General features: G+C 44.7%; 2 protein-coding genes across 3 annotated transcripts in view; both read right to left on the bottom strand.

Moving 5' to 3' along the window:
• Window positions 1-877: 877 nt before the first annotated feature.
• gng4 (G protein subunit gamma 4) lies at window positions 878-9,691 on the bottom strand. Of its 2 annotated transcripts, XM_071894396.2 has the most exons (4): window positions 9,652-9,691; window positions 9,033-9,057; window positions 6,846-6,909; window positions 878-1,006 (listed from the first exon to the last, which is right to left on the bottom strand). In XM_071894396.2, the coding sequence occupies exons 1-4, from the start codon at window positions 9,689-9,691 to the stop codon at window positions 878-880; spliced, it is 258 nt and encodes an 85-aa protein (XP_071750497.2). The 2 variants fall into 2 exon arrangements, with proteins under 2 accessions (XP_071750497.2, XP_071750498.1); XM_071894397.2 differs by lacking the exons at window positions 9,033-9,057; window positions 9,652-9,691 and having other exon boundaries at window positions 6,846-6,944.
• The window catches only part of lyst (lysosomal trafficking regulator), a 62,187-nt gene continuing 51,250 nt past the window's right edge, over window positions 9,486-20,422 (bottom strand). The window contains exons 38-55 of the mRNA XM_071894394.2: window positions 20,240-20,336; window positions 19,989-20,050; window positions 19,711-19,766; window positions 19,441-19,593; window positions 17,312-17,556; window positions 16,668-16,734; window positions 16,423-16,579; window positions 15,665-15,805; window positions 15,288-15,505; window positions 14,945-15,175; window positions 14,282-14,471; window positions 14,046-14,182; window positions 13,740-13,838; window positions 13,009-13,148; window positions 12,755-12,852; window positions 12,497-12,653; window positions 12,322-12,393; window positions 9,486-12,148 (exon numbers count right to left, since the gene is read on the bottom strand). Of these exons, the coding sequence (XP_071750495.2) occupies window positions 12,010-12,148; window positions 12,322-12,393; window positions 12,497-12,653; window positions 12,755-12,852; window positions 13,009-13,148; window positions 13,740-13,838; window positions 14,046-14,182; window positions 14,282-14,471; window positions 14,945-15,175; window positions 15,288-15,505; window positions 15,665-15,805; window positions 16,423-16,579; window positions 16,668-16,734; window positions 17,312-17,556; window positions 19,441-19,593; window positions 19,711-19,766; window positions 19,989-20,050; window positions 20,240-20,336 (2,459 nt within the window). The 3' untranslated portion in view covers window positions 9,486-12,009. The remainder of the gene's footprint in view (window positions 12,149-12,321; window positions 12,394-12,496; window positions 12,654-12,754; window positions 12,853-13,008; window positions 13,149-13,739; window positions 13,839-14,045; window positions 14,183-14,281; window positions 14,472-14,944; window positions 15,176-15,287; window positions 15,506-15,664; window positions 15,806-16,422; window positions 16,580-16,667; window positions 16,735-17,311; window positions 17,557-19,440; window positions 19,594-19,710; window positions 19,767-19,988; window positions 20,051-20,239; window positions 20,337-20,422) is intronic.

Below are 20,422 nucleotides of genomic sequence, written 5' to 3'. Positions count from 1 at the left end.
CTACATTAACAGTAAATCAAACAGAGTAGCAAAGGTAGAATGCATTAGAGCGGGCCTGGAGAGGAGGCAGCACATTCATAAATAATTTTGGACTGGAGGGTTGTTTGCACGCTGATAACCCTGAAGAATACTGTTGAAACATTAGCTCCGTACCTTTCAATAAATATATATTTATGTGCACCAGAGCTGGTGTGCAGCCAGCCTCTCTCTTGTTTTAAGTATCGTTTGCATACACTGAAATCATTTACAGAGTAATTATTCTGCGCTCTAATTTGAATCTGACTGTTACTGCTAAAATGTGTGGGTTCATTTCTGATGAATTTGGAGGCAAATTAAAGTAGAAACCACTCGGGAGGTGTCAGATTTCCATGGTACTTATGGTAAGTGTTGCCAAGAATAGTCAAACCTGTACACTGAAAGTAATAAAAGAACTAACGTAAATTATGTCCACGATAAAAATTGTGACAATAAAGATCAATACTATTTTGTTGGATAAAGGGAAGGGGAATAAATGCTTAAAAAACTAGAAAAGACTGGGCAAATTTTTGTTTCCTGAGGCATGTAAGATCTAGCACAATAAAAGAAAAAAAAAAGAGGAAAAAAACATCTCTCATCTCATTAAGCACTGAGCAAGGCTGTTCTCTAATAACAAAGCAATAACAAACCTATTTAACAAGACATGATACGCTCACTGGGTTGCCAGTTTGGTAGCTGACTCCCCCAAAACCCTCAGCCACCAGGACAGAGCTGACCAACAACAGAGTGTCCACCTGGCAAAACTCAACTCAACGCCTATGGCCAGTAGCTTCAGGTGTGGTGAAGACAGAGGAGCCAGGCAACGCCGTGCCTGAACCTGTACATCTCTACCGGCAGGTCATCAGAGGATGGTGCAGAAGAACTTCTTCTCCCGGAACGGGTTCTCGGAGGCGGGGACGGGCACGATGAGGGGGTCCTCGCGTATGTGGGCGTCGCAGTATGCCATCAGGTCTGCGGCTGCTTTGGATACCTGCAGTATTGAGACAAGGGAGGAAGACACCCAGAGGAGATCAGACTTTGTCATTAAGGCTGTAATATGCAGCTTTTTTGACGTTAAAATGACAATAAATAAATAGGATTTATCATACTGTCTCTGTGACCGTGTGCGTTTGTGCCTAAATCGCCCTGTTTACCTGAAATTGGCTTTTTAATGATGTTTTTGAGGCGTAAACTATTTGCTGTGGGAGCTGGGTTGTGTCTGTCAGGCGCAGGGAATTCAGAGCAACAACAACAACAACAACAATGGCGGAAAGAAGTAAGAAAGGAAGGAGCAGTGAAGCAGTGCGGCAGACAAGACGCGTTCAAAGACACAGGTGAACACCGGCACTGCTTTTTTCTTTTAAACTGCAAATTCGCCACATTCACTGTCTGCTTTCTCAGCGCCTGCGGTGGCGTTATTGATGCCGGTTACCTCAGCCTCAGGCGGGATGACAGCTCGTCAAGATGAGTGACAGGTGTTGGGGCGGTGATTTGACCAGCTGAGGGGGAGGCGGGCGGGAAGAACAATACACCTAGCTGACTCAAGGCGAAAAAGTTGCATATTCTAGTTTTTAAAGTCAAACACTGACTATAAATTTCACAGTATGGCCAGACTGTTTGTGCTGTAGGTTTCCACTCAGCGCTGGGTGGGAGGTTATGGGAGGCGACGCCGCAAATGGAGAGTCGAGGAGCAGCTGCACCGGAGGAAAGACGAGGGCTCAGGGATCCACGCAGAGGACTGGGCCATCTGATGTCCTGCCTGCCAGAGTCACCCACTTCTTCTCTCACAGGAGAATACAACTCCCGTCATGCTAGCTATGACTTCCACTCTTAAAGGTGCAGTAAGTATGATTTCTTACCGTCCCATAGCACAAAATGGCCATAATATATGTGTAGGGGTTGGTTACTTCACCAGGTGCTGAGATTTCTGACTTTCAAAAACTCACTTTACAGTCCATACACTGTTAATAACATTACAACCCCCCTCCCCCACCCATAAACACACACACACACACACACACACACAATTTAAATTCAAAAGATGGAGGATGGTAGTATGAGCGATTGACCAACATTTTATTCTCAAACCAAAAAAGCAAATGATAAAGCAGTATTATTTTGCATGGTGATATATTAGCTCTTTAATAGACATTTCTGTTGGATCTCTGCTGTAATTAGATAGTTTGTTCTAGTGTGAAAATGTGACTTTATTATTTATGTTAATTACAGGCCACTGGAAGCTGTGGCTGATATACAGTGTGTCAATGTAGCTGCAATTCCTTGGTCACACATATTTCATAAAACAGTGGCACGGTCCTTTTCAACACTGACAAGACTTCTGACTGCCAAAACCACTTCTGAACACCTGGGAGTGTAGTACATTTATTTCCCCAGAGACAACAGAGAGGGGGAAATTAATACGGCGTCTCAAGATCAACCTCAGGATACGTGGATAAGTGCCACATCATCAGTGGCTACGTTTACATGCACACCAACACACTGATCTTAATCATATTATGAGAATACTGTGACTAAGACGTGGGCAATGTAAACACCTATTCTAATCTAATTAGGGTACTTTGATTAAGGTCGTATTCGGAGCGTTGTGATATTAGTCGCATTATTGAGGGGCTGATTGGAGTTTCACTTGCACAACATACCTTGAATGGTTAATTATTTTAGCTGCAATCTTATTTTGAATCCATCCTTAAGACCTTGTGTGTCTAGATAAACTGAGAATATTACAAGCGAACAAAACAAATACAATGGGAGCAACAGACTGCGATTAATGAAGGAGGTAAATGATTGGCGTTGCTTGTATCCTATGAGGCAGGAGGCAGATTGAGTCGCTAATCACAGTATGCAAGATTGGACAAAAACGGGAACATTAACAAAGCCTTCTTTTGCTTTGCACGTAAACACCTTCATTATTCTGGTAATCAAAGTAAAGGCAATAATTAGATTATCATGTGCGTGTGAATGTGGCGTGTGTTTCTGAGGAGAGCGAGCTCCACAGGAGACGAGTGGTAGTGCATGGTGTGTCATTAGGCCCGGGCTGGCTGTAATTACACTGCAGCCCCATGATGGAAGGAGAGTCCTTCTAATTAGCACAGATCACATTCCTTTGGCTGATTGAGCAATTAATGAGAATATGGTGATCCCTCAATCAGCAGCGCTGAGACTGCTGCTGTCGCTGGTACCGTCTCTCTCTCCCTCATCAGATCCCTTAATTAAATTTAAAGGATCGCCAGACGTGGCCAAGTTTCTCTCCTCCCGTTTTCTCTTTGTACCTTCCTCTTCTTCTCTGCTTTAATTTACTGTTATGTTCTAGTTCAGTGGCTGCAACATTTTTCTACTCGGGGCCCTCCGAGCCAGGGCTGCCCCAAGCCTTATGGGGGGGCCTCAGTGAAATACTATTTGAAGGCTAATCTGATGTGCCCAGTAGTTAACAAAGCATTGCCAACCTATCGAAAATACATCAGTTTTGCAGCTGAAATCTAACAATAACTAATAAATAAATACAGTTGTGAAATCACAAGTACATGCAATAACAAAAGCTGATGGGCTGATGAAATCCTTTCAAAACCAATTAGATTGACTAAAAAATGCATGGGCGTCAAGCTAAAAAAAAAAAAAAGCCTGTGTTTCTTAGTTTCTGTTGGAGGTATGAGGTTTTCACCTGACAGCAGTGATACTACACTGCAACCAAGCCAAATGACAGCCTAGAACTAAAGTCTAGAACTAAAAATACTTTTCTGAAAAAAAATACATGATTTACAAAGCTTGAATTTTGTGCGAGCCACTACAGAGCGAAGTGAAAACCTTTCAGATATAGATCAGAAGTGACATTTAGCTTCATTTACATGAGAGTATGACTTGACTTTTTTCCCCCCAAAAAAATATTAGATGGCAATCAAACTGACATGTCGAATCCACTGAGATACTGTGTGATCTGAACCTGTCTCAGCTCATTTCTGATAACATTCTACAACTTCCTGTAATTTTAGACATTTTACCATTTCCCTTTCACTTCCAATAGTCTATAGTTTAGTTCAGCCTGCATTGCACTCTAGTCTGACACTGCGGTTATTGTTCATGCCCTCATTTCACATTCTAGCAACAAACAGCAACTGATGTTAATGTTAACATGTGACTACTAACAACTACCACTAGCTTCTACTAGATATATTAGCTGGTGCCAAATTCAGATGTGTTTATAACAACACAGTGATAGCTAGTTAACCAGATACTATGGTTAGCTAACTAACAAGCTGACATTATCAAAACACAAACTCAATCAGATGTAGGCTATCAAGGGGAAATGATAAGTTCTTAGACAAAAAGAGCACAGAAATTAACCATATCTATTCAATTATGTTGAGATAGCCAAGTTGTACATTTAGAAACGCAACCAGCTGTTCTCAGCCGCTGTTGCTCAAGAGCTGACCTCCAATATGGGCAAGTTACTGAAGTCAACTGAAAGGCCTCTATTGGTTGAATCACCATTGTGTTATGGCAATGAGCGATAGAGTGTAGCAAAACGGACATTTATTTATATGAAAATGTCATGGATTATTACTATTAAGCCACTTGTTAAAAAAAACAATCAAAAATACAACCTAAACTTAATTTTGGATATGAACTTTGGTTTCAAGGTTGATTTGGTTTGACCTAACCAAGATGTCAGGTGTACCTACATTAACAATATAGCCGGTTAGAGGCAGGGTGCTGTGTAAAGGATGGGGTGGCACTGCCTGTCGCTTCTGCCTGTTAAAAACGGCTCCCTGGTTCGCTCATGCCGGTTATGATCATCTGTCTCATCCGCGCAATAAAAGTCAATGAAAGCAAGATTAATGACACGCTTTCTCATATAAACACCTTGACTGGACGGGAGTAGGACTAACCCCACTCCTTTATAGGTGAAGTAAAAATGTCCCTTCAGTGAAAACTCACTACAGACTGACAAAATAAACGTAAAACAAACAATAAAAAGCATAAACCAAAATTCAAAAATGAAAACAGACATCTGGAAAGTCGCAGGTTAAATCACAGGCCTTTGTCATGCGGCCTCCAGACTCTGATTTGAAGTCGGGCGATAATCACTTGTTTTTTTTAATCTGCTCATGTCCAGCAGAGAGGAGGTTTTCTTGTAAGCAACCTTTGTTGTGCTGAGCAGGGATGATGGTGTATGGCAGGCGTCCAGGCCCGGCCATAATGCTGAGCGAACAGCTTCGGGGCTCTGGGGCAATCACTCCCTGAGCACATGAGCAGCATACCGAATGAGACCGTGACGCCGCCTTTGAGCTCCAACAAGAAGTCGTTCATGGAAACAGTTGAGAAGGGGGGCCGCTCCTTCACGCTCCCAAAACATATTGAGTGAATACAAACAGGCTTATTGGGGTCAACATGTAGTGAGGTTAAAACAATGACTTTTAGAGATGGTTCTACCTCATGTTTACTGAGGCAGGTCTTGGATTTGAGCCAATATTGACATCTACATTTACACTCGATGAGTAACCATTTTATGACGTTTCAAGGCATGGTAACTGGCCCCATTGAACTCAACCATAAAAAGCATATTGCGCTCAAATACAGCCCATTCTTAACCTTTATTTACCCAGGGGCTGTTTGTGGAGGACGCTCTTTTCCAGCACCGTCCCGCTTCACTGAGCCGCTCCACAGCAGCAGCTGGAGGTTAAACGCCTTGCTCACGGGCACTTGGGCAGTCATTTTGAAGGACAAGAGAAGCTATTTCATTTCCCCGCCCAGATTGTCTTGGGGTCTAGGCATTCGAATGTAAGACGAAAGGAATGCCGCATGAGAAAGTGCTAATCCAGGTCAATCTGTGAGTCCCTTCTCAGAAAAGACGAAGGTTTACGGTCTGAGGAATAAGATCATCCAAAAGGTTAGAAGACTAATGACACATGGGGGGTAGCAAAATGTCCCAACAGCCTAGCTCAACCATATTACACACCATCACTCTCTCCAGGCGTGTGACCTTTCAGCCTCCTTCCCTGTCGAAGTCAACTCTCTAGCCTGTCATGCCTCTGGGCCGGCCCCACCTATGATCTCACACATTTTAACACGTGCGTATGATTGATCCTCGGGTGTCCCGGCGGTGCACAGTGGATACACATGGACAGTATGGGCCTGACAGTGAGGCGGCGGCGGCGTCTCCCTGATGCTCTGACTCAGGTGCTTTCAATGCCGACTGCGGGCTTCATGTGACGCCTGTCAGAAGATGCTGATCTCAACCGAGCTGAGTTGTTGTCTTGCAGTCTGCCACTGGGCAAACTTTATTTGAATTATGGCAGTTCATGCTGCATCCGCGGAGGATAGATAAAAGATGATGGGGATGGTTTATTGCTGCTGGTCCATCCAATACACAGGCTAATACATTCAGTACATAATGCACTGAGATGACAAACAAAAAGTATATGATATAGGAAATAGCCGTTGACGTAAAACCCTAATACTGATTTTTTTGGGGGGGAATATACAGTAGATACACACAGTGAGGCATCCTACCACAACTCAAATACAAATTCATTTTCCTCCAATTTAGATAGACAGTGTAAATATAAAAATCCAATTACAGCTCACAAATACATTTAACATTGATGTTCAGCTGTCATAAACTGTCAGTTATGGTATCAAGAGCTCAGTCGATCAATTTGAGAGTGAAAAATGTGTTCAAATGTGGTCACAGTTTACTTGAGAGCAGACATCTGTCAGCAGTATAATCTGGGAGTACGACTGCGCACGCACACACACACACACACACACACACACACACACACACACACACGGGTGCAGTTAAAGTCAAGTACCTTTATCCTATCCATGCAGGCCTCCATCTTCAGCTGCTCCACAGCTTTCCTGGCTTGGGAGATGCTGGCTGTGCTGTTGTTGGCGATACCGTCCTTCATGATGCTCCTGTCATGTCCAGCAGAGGCACAAAGGGACACATCGAGTCAGTGGACGTTACATTAAATCCACAAAGCAGCAGCCCCCTGGCCATGTCTCCACCCCCCTCGGAGGAGCCATTCTATGCCACAACCTTTTCTTTTCTTTTTCCTTTATAGGACGCGCTTTGCTCTGGAGTATCTGTTTCACAGCAGCCACCACTCCATTTTATTAAGAATGATCTTTTGAAGCCATCAGCTGGTTAATGGTTTGTCATCAAAGCTAGTACACATGCTTGCTTTTTCCTCAACCTGCCAAGCTGACTAAGAATATTATTTACAGCAAAGGGCTGAGGAGGTGGTTACAGAGGGAGGGAGTGTTGTAAACACACACACATTCACATTGTGTGTCTTGTACAGTTGGAGCTCAAGTGCTTTGCTCAAGGGCACCTCAACAGTATGAAATGAGGGGTTCATGTGTCTCACTCGCTTCCAATGACCAGTTCTTCCAAGCCTTCCAATAAGGGATTCAAACCAGCAACCTACTGGTCACAAACTGGCTCCTCCAGTCATTAGGCTTCAGCAGCTGCAGACTGGAACCAGATCTATCAAACTCCTCACCACTTATTCTCCTTCTCAACTTTTCCCACATTGTGCATCAATGTAACTGTACTGGAAATCGTATCTCATCCATTAAATTGCGAGCCTGGCTGTAAATCCATCTATGCAAGGACTGAACCTCGCTCTCATTCTACCATTTCTCCCGTCAGAGCCTGTAGGCCCCTTGACCCCGCTCCTGAAATGTCCCATTTTGGACACTGTATAGGAGAAAGAAATGATGTCGGTCCTTGAACAGAGAGATGGAGTAGCTACACGGTCCTTATGTATTCTGCGTGAAAATGACAGGTGGAGGAACTCCAACTAATCTCTGGATAAAAACAAATAGGATTTGTGCATCAATCAATCCCACCTCACGAGGCTTTGCTGGAGGAGCGCTCCTATAAGCCCAGCCCCGGTCTTTATTATAGGCCTATCTATGATCAATGATAAAACCTCATCACCTCGCATGTGCTAATGGCAAACGTAAACCATTTTACTGGGGTGGGATGCTCTGGCATCAATTCTCAATCACTGATATTGCATCGATTTGTTTATTTATTTCATTTACATCGGGATTAAGCGGTCTTTATCTGTATTTAAATTGATGCTATTATGAAGCAGATGCTTTGCAAAGGGGGGTCTGGACAGTGGAAATGATATTTAGTTGGATTTTTTTTTTTCCAGGTCGCACCCCACAGAGGCTATAAAGCCAATTTATAGCGTTTTAATCACACCCTCGTAGTAAGCTATTAGGCCTTTTTCCATTTATGTTTCCCTTCGATTCATCCATACTGTAGGTTTACACGGCTGTTACCGAGCAATAATATGGTAGGCCTATATAACGTGTTACCCAAAATCTAACGATGCAAATTGTTATGTCAAATAGCCGAGTCTTATTTCTAGGGATTACATTGTAGACATACACCGTGCGAGCTGCGGCCCTTAATTGTCAGAGCAGAAAACAGCAAAGCACACATCATTACAACGCCACACAACAATGGTTTTGCATGGAAGAATAATTATGCAAAATCTCTCAGCCTTCGTTGCATTACTCGGCTATATGCAGATTAATGTAGTCTACCATCACCGACCTACCTGAAATGTGCCAATGGTTTTCCAATTTGGAGAATTCCGGGTTGACTCCACCCAACAGAAAAAAGGGGATCTGTCAAATATCAAAACGAGGGGAAGGATAAGAGGAAATCCCAGCTACGTTTCGGTCTCGAATGAGCCCAAGGCAATCCTGGCGTTTTAATTTCGTTTCAGCGGTTTGCTCAAAATGTGTCGTGCGGTTTACGCATATTCCGTGTAGGAAGATGAAATCCAAGCGGCCAGGTCTCGGCGAGCGGCACGGCTGGACTTGGAGAGATATTACGCATGCAGCAGGGGGGGAAACCTCAGTATGACGATGAAATATGGGCTATGGGGCAGGAACCACTCGACCAGGGGACCAGGAGCTGCAGCGGCGGTCCCTCCAGTTCCACAGCTGCCCCTCACGCGCTCTCACACAGCTTATTAGAGGAGCTGAAGGCTGCTGCTCTTCAATTTGCGTTATTGCTGCAGAACGCACCAGGGATCTGCAGGCATCCCCATTTCATTTTACATCAGCTTTGACATCACTGGGTCCCCCCGATAGTAACTGATAGGCCTCATCCATAACAACACCGTTCCCACCTTGCAATCAGATGAGGAACCTTAATACCACCTGACAAAATAACAACAATAATAAATAGTAAACATGTAAGACGTTTTGTTTTTTTTCCTATCTATGAAATAATGATCAGTTAAACAGGGGCGTTGCTTGGAATTCTGTGCCCCCCCCACAATATGAGACACTGGGGCCACCCACCCCCAACGCATTTGATTTAATACAGTAATGTAGTGCAGTATCACCTGCCCCCCCCCAATACTTGTGGCAGGCCTGCAGTTAAGTGGAAAATGGAAACACAAAGCAAAACTGTCATGTAATGTCTCTTCAAATATTTATATATATATATTTATAATATACTGATCACTTGGTTTGTCCATACATACAAAATAAAAATAAAACATGGCCTTTCAGGACTTGACTCGATGCCAAACTGCAAAAACCAGCCCAGAAAGGTCTATTGAATGGGAAAAATCGACACACATTTAAGTAACATATAAGACAATGATCTTAAATTATGCATAGCTTAATTTATCAACAGAAAAATAATATTTCCTTCTGTCAGAAAGCACAAAAACATATTTCACTAGCCCGTTTTCCTCCCTGCATTCTCGCCATTTCCTCAAAACAACATTCATACAATCTCATACCTGCTAATGTTCAGGAGAAAAGGTTGTGGGACTCTGCATACAACAGTTGAGACATACAACTTCAAGAGGAAAAAGGTCCAGGAGGAAATGTATGTACACATGCAAGCATGAAACACAGTAAACATCCTTGGAGCGACCGAACAGTAACATCACGGCGTCTTGCACGAGCTCGTCGCTGTACGCAACGGCAGTTCATGTGGGTTCAGAAGGATAAAGTCAAGACAATCAGACAAAAGGAATGACGTCGTGAAATGATAAGAAATATTCCCTTTCTCGTAAACTCATTTAAGACAAACACACAGTGTGAAATGTAAGATATCATTTTCATTACAGTAGGCTCGCTGCAATGACCACAAAGGCAAAACAAACTTGTTCCACAGCTAGGCTAAAACAGATGTAATTTCATACTGGTAATATGAAACATGATAAAATGACCTATTGCGTGTAGTCTATGCCCTATATTGCTTTCTGGTTTAGACTTATTAGTGGAATTAAATCATAGCTCAGTTCAACGTCGGTTGGTAACCAAGACTACAGATCATTGGTTATCCTTAGATTAAATATTAGCTGATTGGCTGGTGGTCCAATCCCATAAAAAAAGTGCTTTGACTTCTTCCATTTCACTTACAACAAACAGAAAATAATAGGGAAAACCAAAGTGCAGTAAGTTGAGTGGGAATGTAGAGAATGTTGTATAACTATGTATGCATGGATGGGTTGAGATTGCTAGCAAAGTAAGGGCTGACCAATTCTGTACCGACTGATCAGTGATGCTATAGTGTAAAAGATGATGAAGTCGGAGAGGAAGGCAGCTGTAATCCCCATCAGCAGGGGAGAAGCTCTCAGCTCAGCCTGACCCTCAAAATCTCCTCAGCGGCCGGACAGCATGCCCTTCACTACACCCACCTACTACAAACCTTTTGTAATGCTGTTCAGGTACTAAGCCTGTCATGTAGATGAGCAGGGGGTGGAGAGGCCGTTCAGCTGCTTCCTCCCTGCTTCTCCAGGGAATATCTATATGGGCTACAATGGAGTCTAATGCTGTTTTTGTTAATTGCTTTCTCAGTCTGCTAGCCTCAATTTCAATGATGAATTTTAGTGAGCTCTATGAAAGGAGTGAAAGGTTCTAGTGCACATGAGAGGCGGACAATTTAAAACAGGTAAACACAAGAGAAGCAAACAGCGAAGGAGCAAGGAGGAGCCTCCACAGCTCTTAAATAAATAGATGAATGTCAGCATTTCTCAAAGCAAAACGACAATCATAATCAAGGACAAGGTTCAAACAAGGCAGGCCTTGATAAAGTAGTATGATGACAATAATTCTCACATCCACATACACGCAAACAAGGTCAGCATCATTCTAGCATGCAAAAGTAGGACAGAACAACAGGCAACACAAGGTGCGACGCATCCAAACAAAGCTAATGTTCCCCCCCCATCCCTCCGCTAGGCTCATATACATAGTGATCCAGGGCCGTGAAACTAGTGTTCAGACTTGAGTGGAGCAGACGGCCCAGCAGAGCGGCGTCTCGCTCCCGCAGAGCAGGACATCTCCTGGGGACAGACATAAGGAGGGGCTCTCCTCCCAGCTACTGCAGCGTCAGCAGGGCGCGCTCTCAAAGCTCCAGCAGCAATCTGTCAGGCCGCACGCTGCAGGAGACGCGTGTGCCGTGGAGGTGAAGGACAGGGTCTTCATACTTCGGGTCTGGCTTGGCCAGTCTATAGCAGCTTACCAGGGACAGCAAAGTCAACATCAGCAACGTCAGGCAAGGATCTTCGCAAGACAAGAAAACTCAAAAGACTCAAATGCAAAAACGAAACAAACAAACAAAAAAAGACCAATCAAACCAAACACGCTTCCAGAAATGCATTTTGTATAAAGTGTCTGTTGCAACCTCAGCCAAAGTCTTCATCCATCTTGCCCTCCCATTCCACTTCAGTATGTCTATAAATATATATACATATAATACTATTTTCATAATAATTTCTTTATGCTGGGAGTGGCTCTGGTAGAGTTTGCTTGGATGGGGATGGCTTTAGATAGAGGTCAGGGCGGGGTCCAGGGGGACTGAGGAGTCTGTCCGGGTCATGCTGACACTTCCTTCTCCCAGTAGGAGGGGGGGGGGGGGGTGGGACTCCTCTTGGAGAGGCTGGTGCGGAGAGAAAGCTGTAGAGTAGTAAAGGTACGCGGTCAGCCTGCAGCGTAACTGCTTAGGAAGGAGTAGAACATGGGCAGCTTCATGCGCTGCTGGTCCCGTCGACACCAGGCCATCACTGTGCCCTCGCTGTTGGCTGTGTAGAGGTGGTGGCCGTCACACGAGTACGTCAGGCTGAGGCAGACACACAGAGAGGGTTAACGTCACAGATATGGCCACCGACAAACTTAAAAACTGGTTGCTTTCACTTGTGCCACTTAGCATCCCCAACAGAATTAAACCGAACGGTGGCAGCAAATGAAAGCAAAGAATAGCATAGATGTGACACAGTTAAGATGGGATTATACCTGATGATAGGTTTGCTTGACTTGGGGAAGGTGATCTCTCTCACTGGTTTCAAATCCCAGGTACTCCACAGCCTGAACCATTTCAGAAATACAGATAATTAGTCTGAGGAATTCAATGTCTTGACAGGAGTAAAGGTGCAGGCATTTAAATCGAACAAAACGAGCCAGTGCTTACCTGACCACGCCGTTCTCGAGCCCCCCGGCGATGACGTTGACAGACACGCCCTCCGGCTGGTTGGAGAAGGCCACAGAGCAGATGATCTCCCTGCAGTGGACGTGGCCAATCAGATCGCCGTTCACCGTCCACAGACGCAGGTCGCTGCCTCCGCCCACTGGATGCAAGCGAGCAGAAACCATGACTCGCATCAAGGAGCAAGACAGAATGTATCAATCTGGAGGAATTATATAATGAACAACGAGAAACAGTCCTCACCTGAGTCACAAACTGTTGCAATGTCACCTGTGGTCTCACTGGCGGAAACTGCTGTCACTGGGCTTTTGTGGCCCGTAAGGCTTTGTACGTAACACAACCTGAGAGAAACACATGACAGGTCAGGGACCACAGATACTCCACAAACATTCTGACACACACACCTGGGATGTGATTTAAATGACTCTTTTCCTCTTTTTTCCTCTTTTTTCTTTCATATTAATCCCTGATCACATCACTGACACTCATACACTGACCTGTTGAGGTCCCAGAGGATACAGGTGCCATCTTTGCTGACACTGATGAGGATACTGTAGGGTTTGCAGACAAACAGGCTGGTGACTTCCCCTGTGTGTCCGTACAAGTGAACCTGAGACTCCACTTCCATCTCTGATGGCTAAAGACCAACAACACACGGACAATGTTATTAATTTTACCATTAATATAAATTTTAAATATCTTACCATTTTATAGTCTATTGTTAGCTGAGACAGCCAGATATATAATATTCCAACATTTAAGTCAGTAGATAGTAGTTGGTTTCTGGTAGCAAGTAAAGATATTCAGTTAGGTATCCTGGTTTTAAGTAGGAGGGGCTACTTAACAAAAACTCCATTAAGGCAGGTTCACACAATGAGTAACACAAATTTCAGAAAAACACAAATGAAATCGACTGCTATCGAGACACCCTTCAAAAAAAAAGACAGAGGAAACCTGGGTGTCCACTGATGGGGACCGATGAAAGTCTGTGAACATCTGTGATGACTGAACTCCCAGGCCCATAATCCCACCTGTAGGCTCGGTGTAAACGTGTTTCTAGGGCAACTGTGATATGACTAATGAAGCCAGCACAGAGACCCAGAGCGTTTGTGCATGGTGAGGTGGTCTAAGAGGAGGAGGGGGGGTAATGGAAGGTGTGTGGGTGGGTGTTGATGTGGAGGCGGAAGGTTGGAGGCGGTGGGAGGGGGATGTTGTCATGGAAACCCACCGTAGTGCTGGTGAAGCGGTTGCTGTAGGCGGTGATGACTCCACACTTGCTACCCGTGAATAGCTGGCAGCCATCAGGCACCCAGGCACAGCTGGTCACCTGGGAGAGAGAGGGAGACGCTCGGTCAGACACAAGGAACGAGCAGCGTGAGAGCTGAGTAACACTGAAGGGAGACTAATTCCTTTCACCAGAGGGTGCTCTGGATTTTAATAAGCACTTCCACAAAGACAGGGTGCGCTACATATAAGCCTGATTACTGCACTGATCACCCTGCTGAGGAATGGCGGGGGTCAAACTTGTGTTTACCTGGTGAAGTTGCGAGCACTGGATGAAGTTGATGGGTGGCTCGCTCTGCTTGCTCTTCAGCCGCAACATGTTGTCTGCATAGCCCCAGCTCAAGATGGCCGACCACTGGATGTCTGTGCTGTGCATGCTCCGAACGCCTACAGAGGAGAGAGAGCGAAATCGATGGTCTGAGTCTGCGGGTCACTGAACAGTACGTATATCCAAGGTCAGCTGTGACTGACTTGTGGGTTTCCTACCCTGCTCCTTGCTGTAAATCATCATGAGGCAGAACTTGCGTGACAGCCCGCAGATGGCTCGCGTTGGCAGAGCCAGCAGGGATCCGAACCTCTCCCCATGGGGCTGGCTGAAGCACACCACTGGGTCTGGAGCGCTGGGGGACCCTACGTACTCACCCCACTTCAGACCTTTGATCCATGGTAGGGGGCTCTGCGGAGGAGGAAGAGGAAGTTGTTGGGAGGCCGATCATTTCGTGGGCATTGCATTAAGTTATGTCCACCGCACTGCACAGCAGGCTGTCAGAGGAGCAGCAGGTGAAGTTAGCCGAGAGGCAGAGAGGCTGGCTAAAAAGTCAAAGGTTGTTGGTTCATTCCCCAGCACAAATAGCACAGTGTATTCTAGCTGTCAGCTCACGACTACAGAGTGGCTATTATTATATCTATGCTGCCCATCAATGGCGTTCAAGTCACCTTGAGCTAGGCAGCTACGGCAGCTCTGACATGTCTGATGAAATGCATATGCGTGGGGGAAGTGACATGTTTGTGGGTGTGTATGCAGGTTATGCAAGAGGACAAATTCCTGCCATCTTATGTAAATTGACCAACAAAGTAATCAAATTTTAACTACACATAATGTATATAAGCAAAAGAAACTTGTGTCCCCGCCACCACAGTGTAGATTACCGGGTAGACTATTTCCTTGGCCTGCTCTCTGGTTTCCCTGAAGGCCAGTTGAACCAGGAGACCCATGGCCGCTGGCAGCTCCCCCTCCATCATCAGTCTGGGGCCGGCCCTGCTGATATGTGAGGCGCTGAACAGCTGCCTGGGTGTCTGTCCATATGTCTTGATCATGGTCTCCAGGGCGCGTCGCTGCACTGGGTCCTCGACAGCCGAAACATCCATGCCAAAGTAGGTCTGAGGAAGGGGATGTGAAAATCGACGTCAGTCACAAAGACAACTGCAAGCCAAGATATTCATGATTCCTATCATTTCTAGGAAACAAGCGATGAATTAAGCAGCCACTTACAGCCGGGTGGAAGACGTTGATGGCCTGGACGGCGGCCTTGCCTTTCTGCTTAAGCCCGAACACCAGGTCGATCCACTGGCACAGCGTCTGGGAGACCTGGTCTGACTCCAGCGCCTGCCGGTGGATCAGGATGAAGAGGCGCGGGTCGTTGCGGGCCCAGGGGGGCAGATTCACATGATTTACCCTCTCGCTGTTCTGACGCACCCCGAAATCAAAACCTGTGCAGACACATGGGACAAAGAGTTGTTTCAAATTGGTAAGATGCCATGAGAACTGCAGAGAGTACTCTGCATGCCTAAAACACTTAAGGCAAAGAATGACGACAAAGAGGAATGAAACAGAATGCAAATATACTGTTTAGCAGTTTAGTTTCCTACCTTCTCTGTTGACCAGGAATTCTGGGAGGTAGAAAAACTCTGGAATGAGCTCTTTGACATCAGTCATGGATTCGTAGGAGGACAGGCGCCATGTGGTGTTCATGGAGTGAAACGTCCGGTCCGGGATATCAAAGCTCTGGTCTGATTAAGGCCAAAGACAATCTAATTATAGATTCGTCTCACTGATTGAAAAGATCCCCTTTCATGACCTTAGAAACCACGCATGCTGCATACATTTACAATCACATAAAAGGTGGGACACTTCAGAGGATCAGAGAGAGATGAAGGAAAAAATAATTAACAAGAAAGGAGGAAAAAGAATATGGGAGAGGAAGGGTGAGGGGCCGATCATAGAAAAAAAAAGTATAAAAAGAGAAATATCCTTTCATGGCTAATACATATGATGCAACACAGCCACGACAATGTGCTACACAGTCAGATCTGAGATTAGGATGTTCCTGAATTTGGCACTCAGTGCTAAAAGCATCACACATTAAGGGTTCCAAGATGGAGCTGCCAACATAATGCAGACAGGTGGCACTCCTGCCGCTAAAAGCTTTTTGAAGATAAACGATAATTATCTGTTGGGTTGGCAGTCAATTAACATTGAAAGTAGTCGTGGAAACTATACAGATTGTGACACTTTGTGCAGCTGTAGACGGTGTGTACTCCTCCTGTAAAGTAGATTTTCGTCTTGGTCTGTGATTATCTTGCTGGATTTTAGTGAAAGTTGGTGTAATTAGGCCTGTGTGACTCACCCTGGTAGGCCAGGAACATCTTGGTGAAGGGAGGCATTCGGACGAGGAAGTGCAGCACAGTGCCACTGTTGGAGTAGTGCGAGCCGTAGTGGTAGGGCTGGACGGGGGGCATGGGGTCGTCCTCACGAATACCCTTCTTGTACTCCTCCTCCAGGTACTGCAGGACAAACACACACACCGATCAGAGTACATTACACTATCCAACACTCTGGAGTAATACATGCAAAAGATACAACAGGTCTCACCTTGTAATTGTCGACGTAGCGATCCTCTTTTTCTTTTGACTGGACTGCGATGGGTTTGCTCAAGTTCCTGCATGACAACAAAATGGAAACAAAGCAGTAATGAACAGTAGTTCATAGTAGTGATAGATGACAGTGATTTCCTTATTGTAAATGATTTCCGAGTCACGAGTCTCGACTCCAGAGAGGTCTTCTGTATAGCATCCAGTTAATCAAAAAATAACATGTCAATTAACAATTAACATGTCATAAAATGTAAATTAACCATGTCTAACCTGATTTATCATGATAGTCTGGAACACTTATTAAGAACATTTTAAAGCAGTACACTTCAAACAACAAAACAAACAAACAAACAAAAAAACAACAACTGGGCAAAAAAGACAATTAGTTGAAATTTAACAAAGACAAATTTCTTAGCGCTTTGTCGACCTTTCAAAAAGCATTCAAAAGCTTTTTAGATCTGGGGCATAAATGAGAGGATGTACAAATTCTCTGTACAGTGCTCATGACTCATCTTAATGACATTATATAATCTAATTTTCTCATTCAGTTTCCTTTTCGTGCATAATACGTTATATGACCCAACCTCAGATGTCCTTCATAACACACTCCCTTCTATAGCAGAGTTGCCATCCAGCACTGACCTATAGATGCTGGGCTCCTGCAGGTCCAGGGTCTCACTGGTGTAGTCTCGCAGGATAAAGGGGAACACTGGGTACTGCATGAGGTCGTTGAAGGAGCGGCCAGCGTGCTTGTTGAGGTGTGTGAGGTACTCAAAGTTGGATATCTGTCCCGAGCCCCACAGCTGCGTGAGCGCGGTGATGTTGCCGTGCTCCAGCAGGTTGGGCAGGTCGGAGGTCAGGATGTTGTGGTAGACGTCATCACGGAACTACAACAACAACACAAGTGTCAGGACTGAAGCAAAATGTGGAAAGAGGACTAACCCCAAAATGTAATTTAAATAATAGGATTAGATCAAAATATTGGCTTGCCAATATTGTTTTTTTTAATTAAATATCAGATATCGGCCAACCATGTCATGCACCTCTGATATAACAGAGGTTCCTGCCTGACCACAGCTACATAAAAAACCTGCAATGACATTTTTTCTTTGCACAGGAGTGAGTAAAGTTTATTCAACAGAAAAGACTTGCTTGTACTACAGTATGTGACAAGGATTAGGTTCCATATTAACAGGATGCAGCCTACATCAGGTATAAGCTTCATACGTGCAAGCCATGTGAAGAATGTGTTATTTATTATCTATAAACTATTATCTAGGTTACTAGCAAATTTTATATACGGCTCCTACATTAATCTGATTCTAGACCCAGATCACTGAAAAGGCAATTAAACAGTTAACTCTCAAAGCAAATGGAGCAGTCAGTTGAGTTGTCTTTTTTCATCCAAGCTGCACAATTTACTCTATTCATATATTTCTTATTCATTTGAGCATCAGTCAATGGTGGGGCCATTCAGCTTAAAAGCTTTATCATAACCTCCCTATAAGGCTATGTTTTCATATCCAAATAAAACTCTTGTGTGATCTGTAAGCCAATTCATATTTTTGCGATCATGAAATGAACAAGCTAAACTAAACGGGCAACTGCATCTCTTAATCCCATTCATGAGCGTAATATGAGCATTCGTTTCAGCGTTTGTTCCCTGAATTTAAACAACGTCAACATACGTCCTCACATAACACATGGGTGGTATTAATATGAACTCCATATCTTAAAGCAGTAAGGAGTTATAGTTGTTTTCATTTTTTCCTCAATATGCAGCGAGGAGCACCAAAATCTAATCACATCATCTACTCTATAGTGGGAACCTGTGGTTTAAGTATGACGTTTCTATCATGTATTGTTCTTGAGTTATGGTTACAAAAATGTGTCAAACAGACAGACAGATATCCTGACGACATAACGTCCCGCATACCATGTGCCATGGTGGCGGGACATAAACAAGTTCTGGTTTCCTGTATTGGCAGATTTAGATTAACACGCCATTCTTAGGCAGAGAAATCGAAGGACCTGAACACAGATGACAGCCGAACAGATAATCCACCCCACTTCACATTCATACAGTTACACAAATTCACACCTGGGAGCAGCCCACTACAATCACAGTTTTCTATATTTGGCTACTGGAGCATTCTGCAGCTAAATGCCTTGCTAAAAGGCGGACACTTGCTGCATTCACGTGATATTGGAAGAAGCGAAAGAACAGGATGACATCTCGTTGCTATAATTTGGAAGCGTTCACATTGTGTAACTCGGAATACCCACATCCAAAATATTTTTTATTTATGAATTTAAAATCAGCCATGCTTGTGATGAAAGGCTATAAAATAAACTTGACTTGACAAACAAAACAAAACAAACTGCAGCAGGCATGACCTGCTTGTATTAGATTCGATTGTATTACGGTGAATATAGCTGACAATTTAGATATTTATTATCTTGGACTGCCGACATCGGTGGATTCGCTGCAGTGTTTGCCACCTGTGTTGACGCACTACCGCAATTTGTGATGCCAAGTGGGAGATATTGGAGGCAACAAAAACAATCCCACATATCCTACTTATAATTACCACTGGTAGGTTGGTGAACGGTTTTCCCCAGTTGGTAGCTCGTGTTTACGATAAATCCGACATGACATGAACGCAGCATTAGTCATGCATTTTCCCCACCCAGATTTTCCCACATGGGCCGGTAACCTTACAGCCACAAGCCCGCCTCTCTCACTTTTAAGCCATTTGGCATGTTTTTACCTTGGTGTTGTCAAAGGCCAACAGCAGGGTTCTGCCGTTAGTGAGGAAAATCTCCACAGCGTTGTCTCTCAGCTGCCACCAGCGCTTATGGACCTCCTTAATCTCCTCATATGTCCAGGAGAAAGAAGCTGCCTCAGTCTCCCCATGCAGGCTCTGTCCAAACACATAAACAGATCCGGCGTTGAGTAGCCAGGCGGACTCACTTAATGCAGTGCCATCCCTCTGCCGGTGCTGTGCGGGGAATAAGCCGAGGCAGCCTCCCGGATTTACCTGGTTGTCATGAGCATCAGCAGCGTTGTCCTCCACAAAGTACATCCCAGACTTTCCTGTGACACAGCATAGGGTGAGTGAGATTTAGTGTACTTCGTAAGCGCAAGACAAACAACAGCATCCCTCGGTGAATAACTAACAAGCACTTGTGTATGAGAGAGAGGGCAATATTCTCTAGTGCCTAGGAGAGCGCATTACTCTTTCTGCCTTGTGACCGGCTGCTTTTGTAGAGTGTATATTATGCATGGAGCGGCCGTGGGCAAGGGTCAGTGTCTTACCCAGCAGCAGCTCCCCTGCTGTCTCTCTGGAGGGGGCGACACTGATGCATCGTCTGGTGAACCTGAGGACAAAAAGACATACAAGAAATAAGAAGAAATACACCATCTGACGCACAGACACTTCTCAGTGTAACAAAAGTTGATTAGACAAGCGCATTCTTCACATCATCCTGGTTTCCTGAGAGGGTTATGTTGTTTACTAAAGGCTTACAGGCAGGCGGGCGCGGAGACGGAGAGGTAGGACATTATACCTGATGGGCTCGCTAGTGGCCTTGTCTTTCACCGTGGAGGAGAAGGAGGAGTGAGTCTTATCCTCAAACAGGAAGGACAGCGGTGGCTTCACGGTGTCTAAACAGTCGCAGAGGACAGATTAAGAACACTGAGCCAGACGGCAGCAGACAGACGCAGACAGACAGCCGGCGCACCAGACAGCA

Source organism: Centroberyx gerrardi, chromosome 15, assembly GCF_048128805.1.
Source record: "Centroberyx gerrardi isolate f3 chromosome 15, fCenGer3.hap1.cur.20231027, whole genome shotgun sequence".
Classification (NCBI taxonomy): Eukaryota; Metazoa; Chordata; class Actinopteri; order Beryciformes; family Berycidae; genus Centroberyx; species Centroberyx gerrardi.
This window is presented reverse-complemented; position numbering and strand designations above follow the sequence as displayed.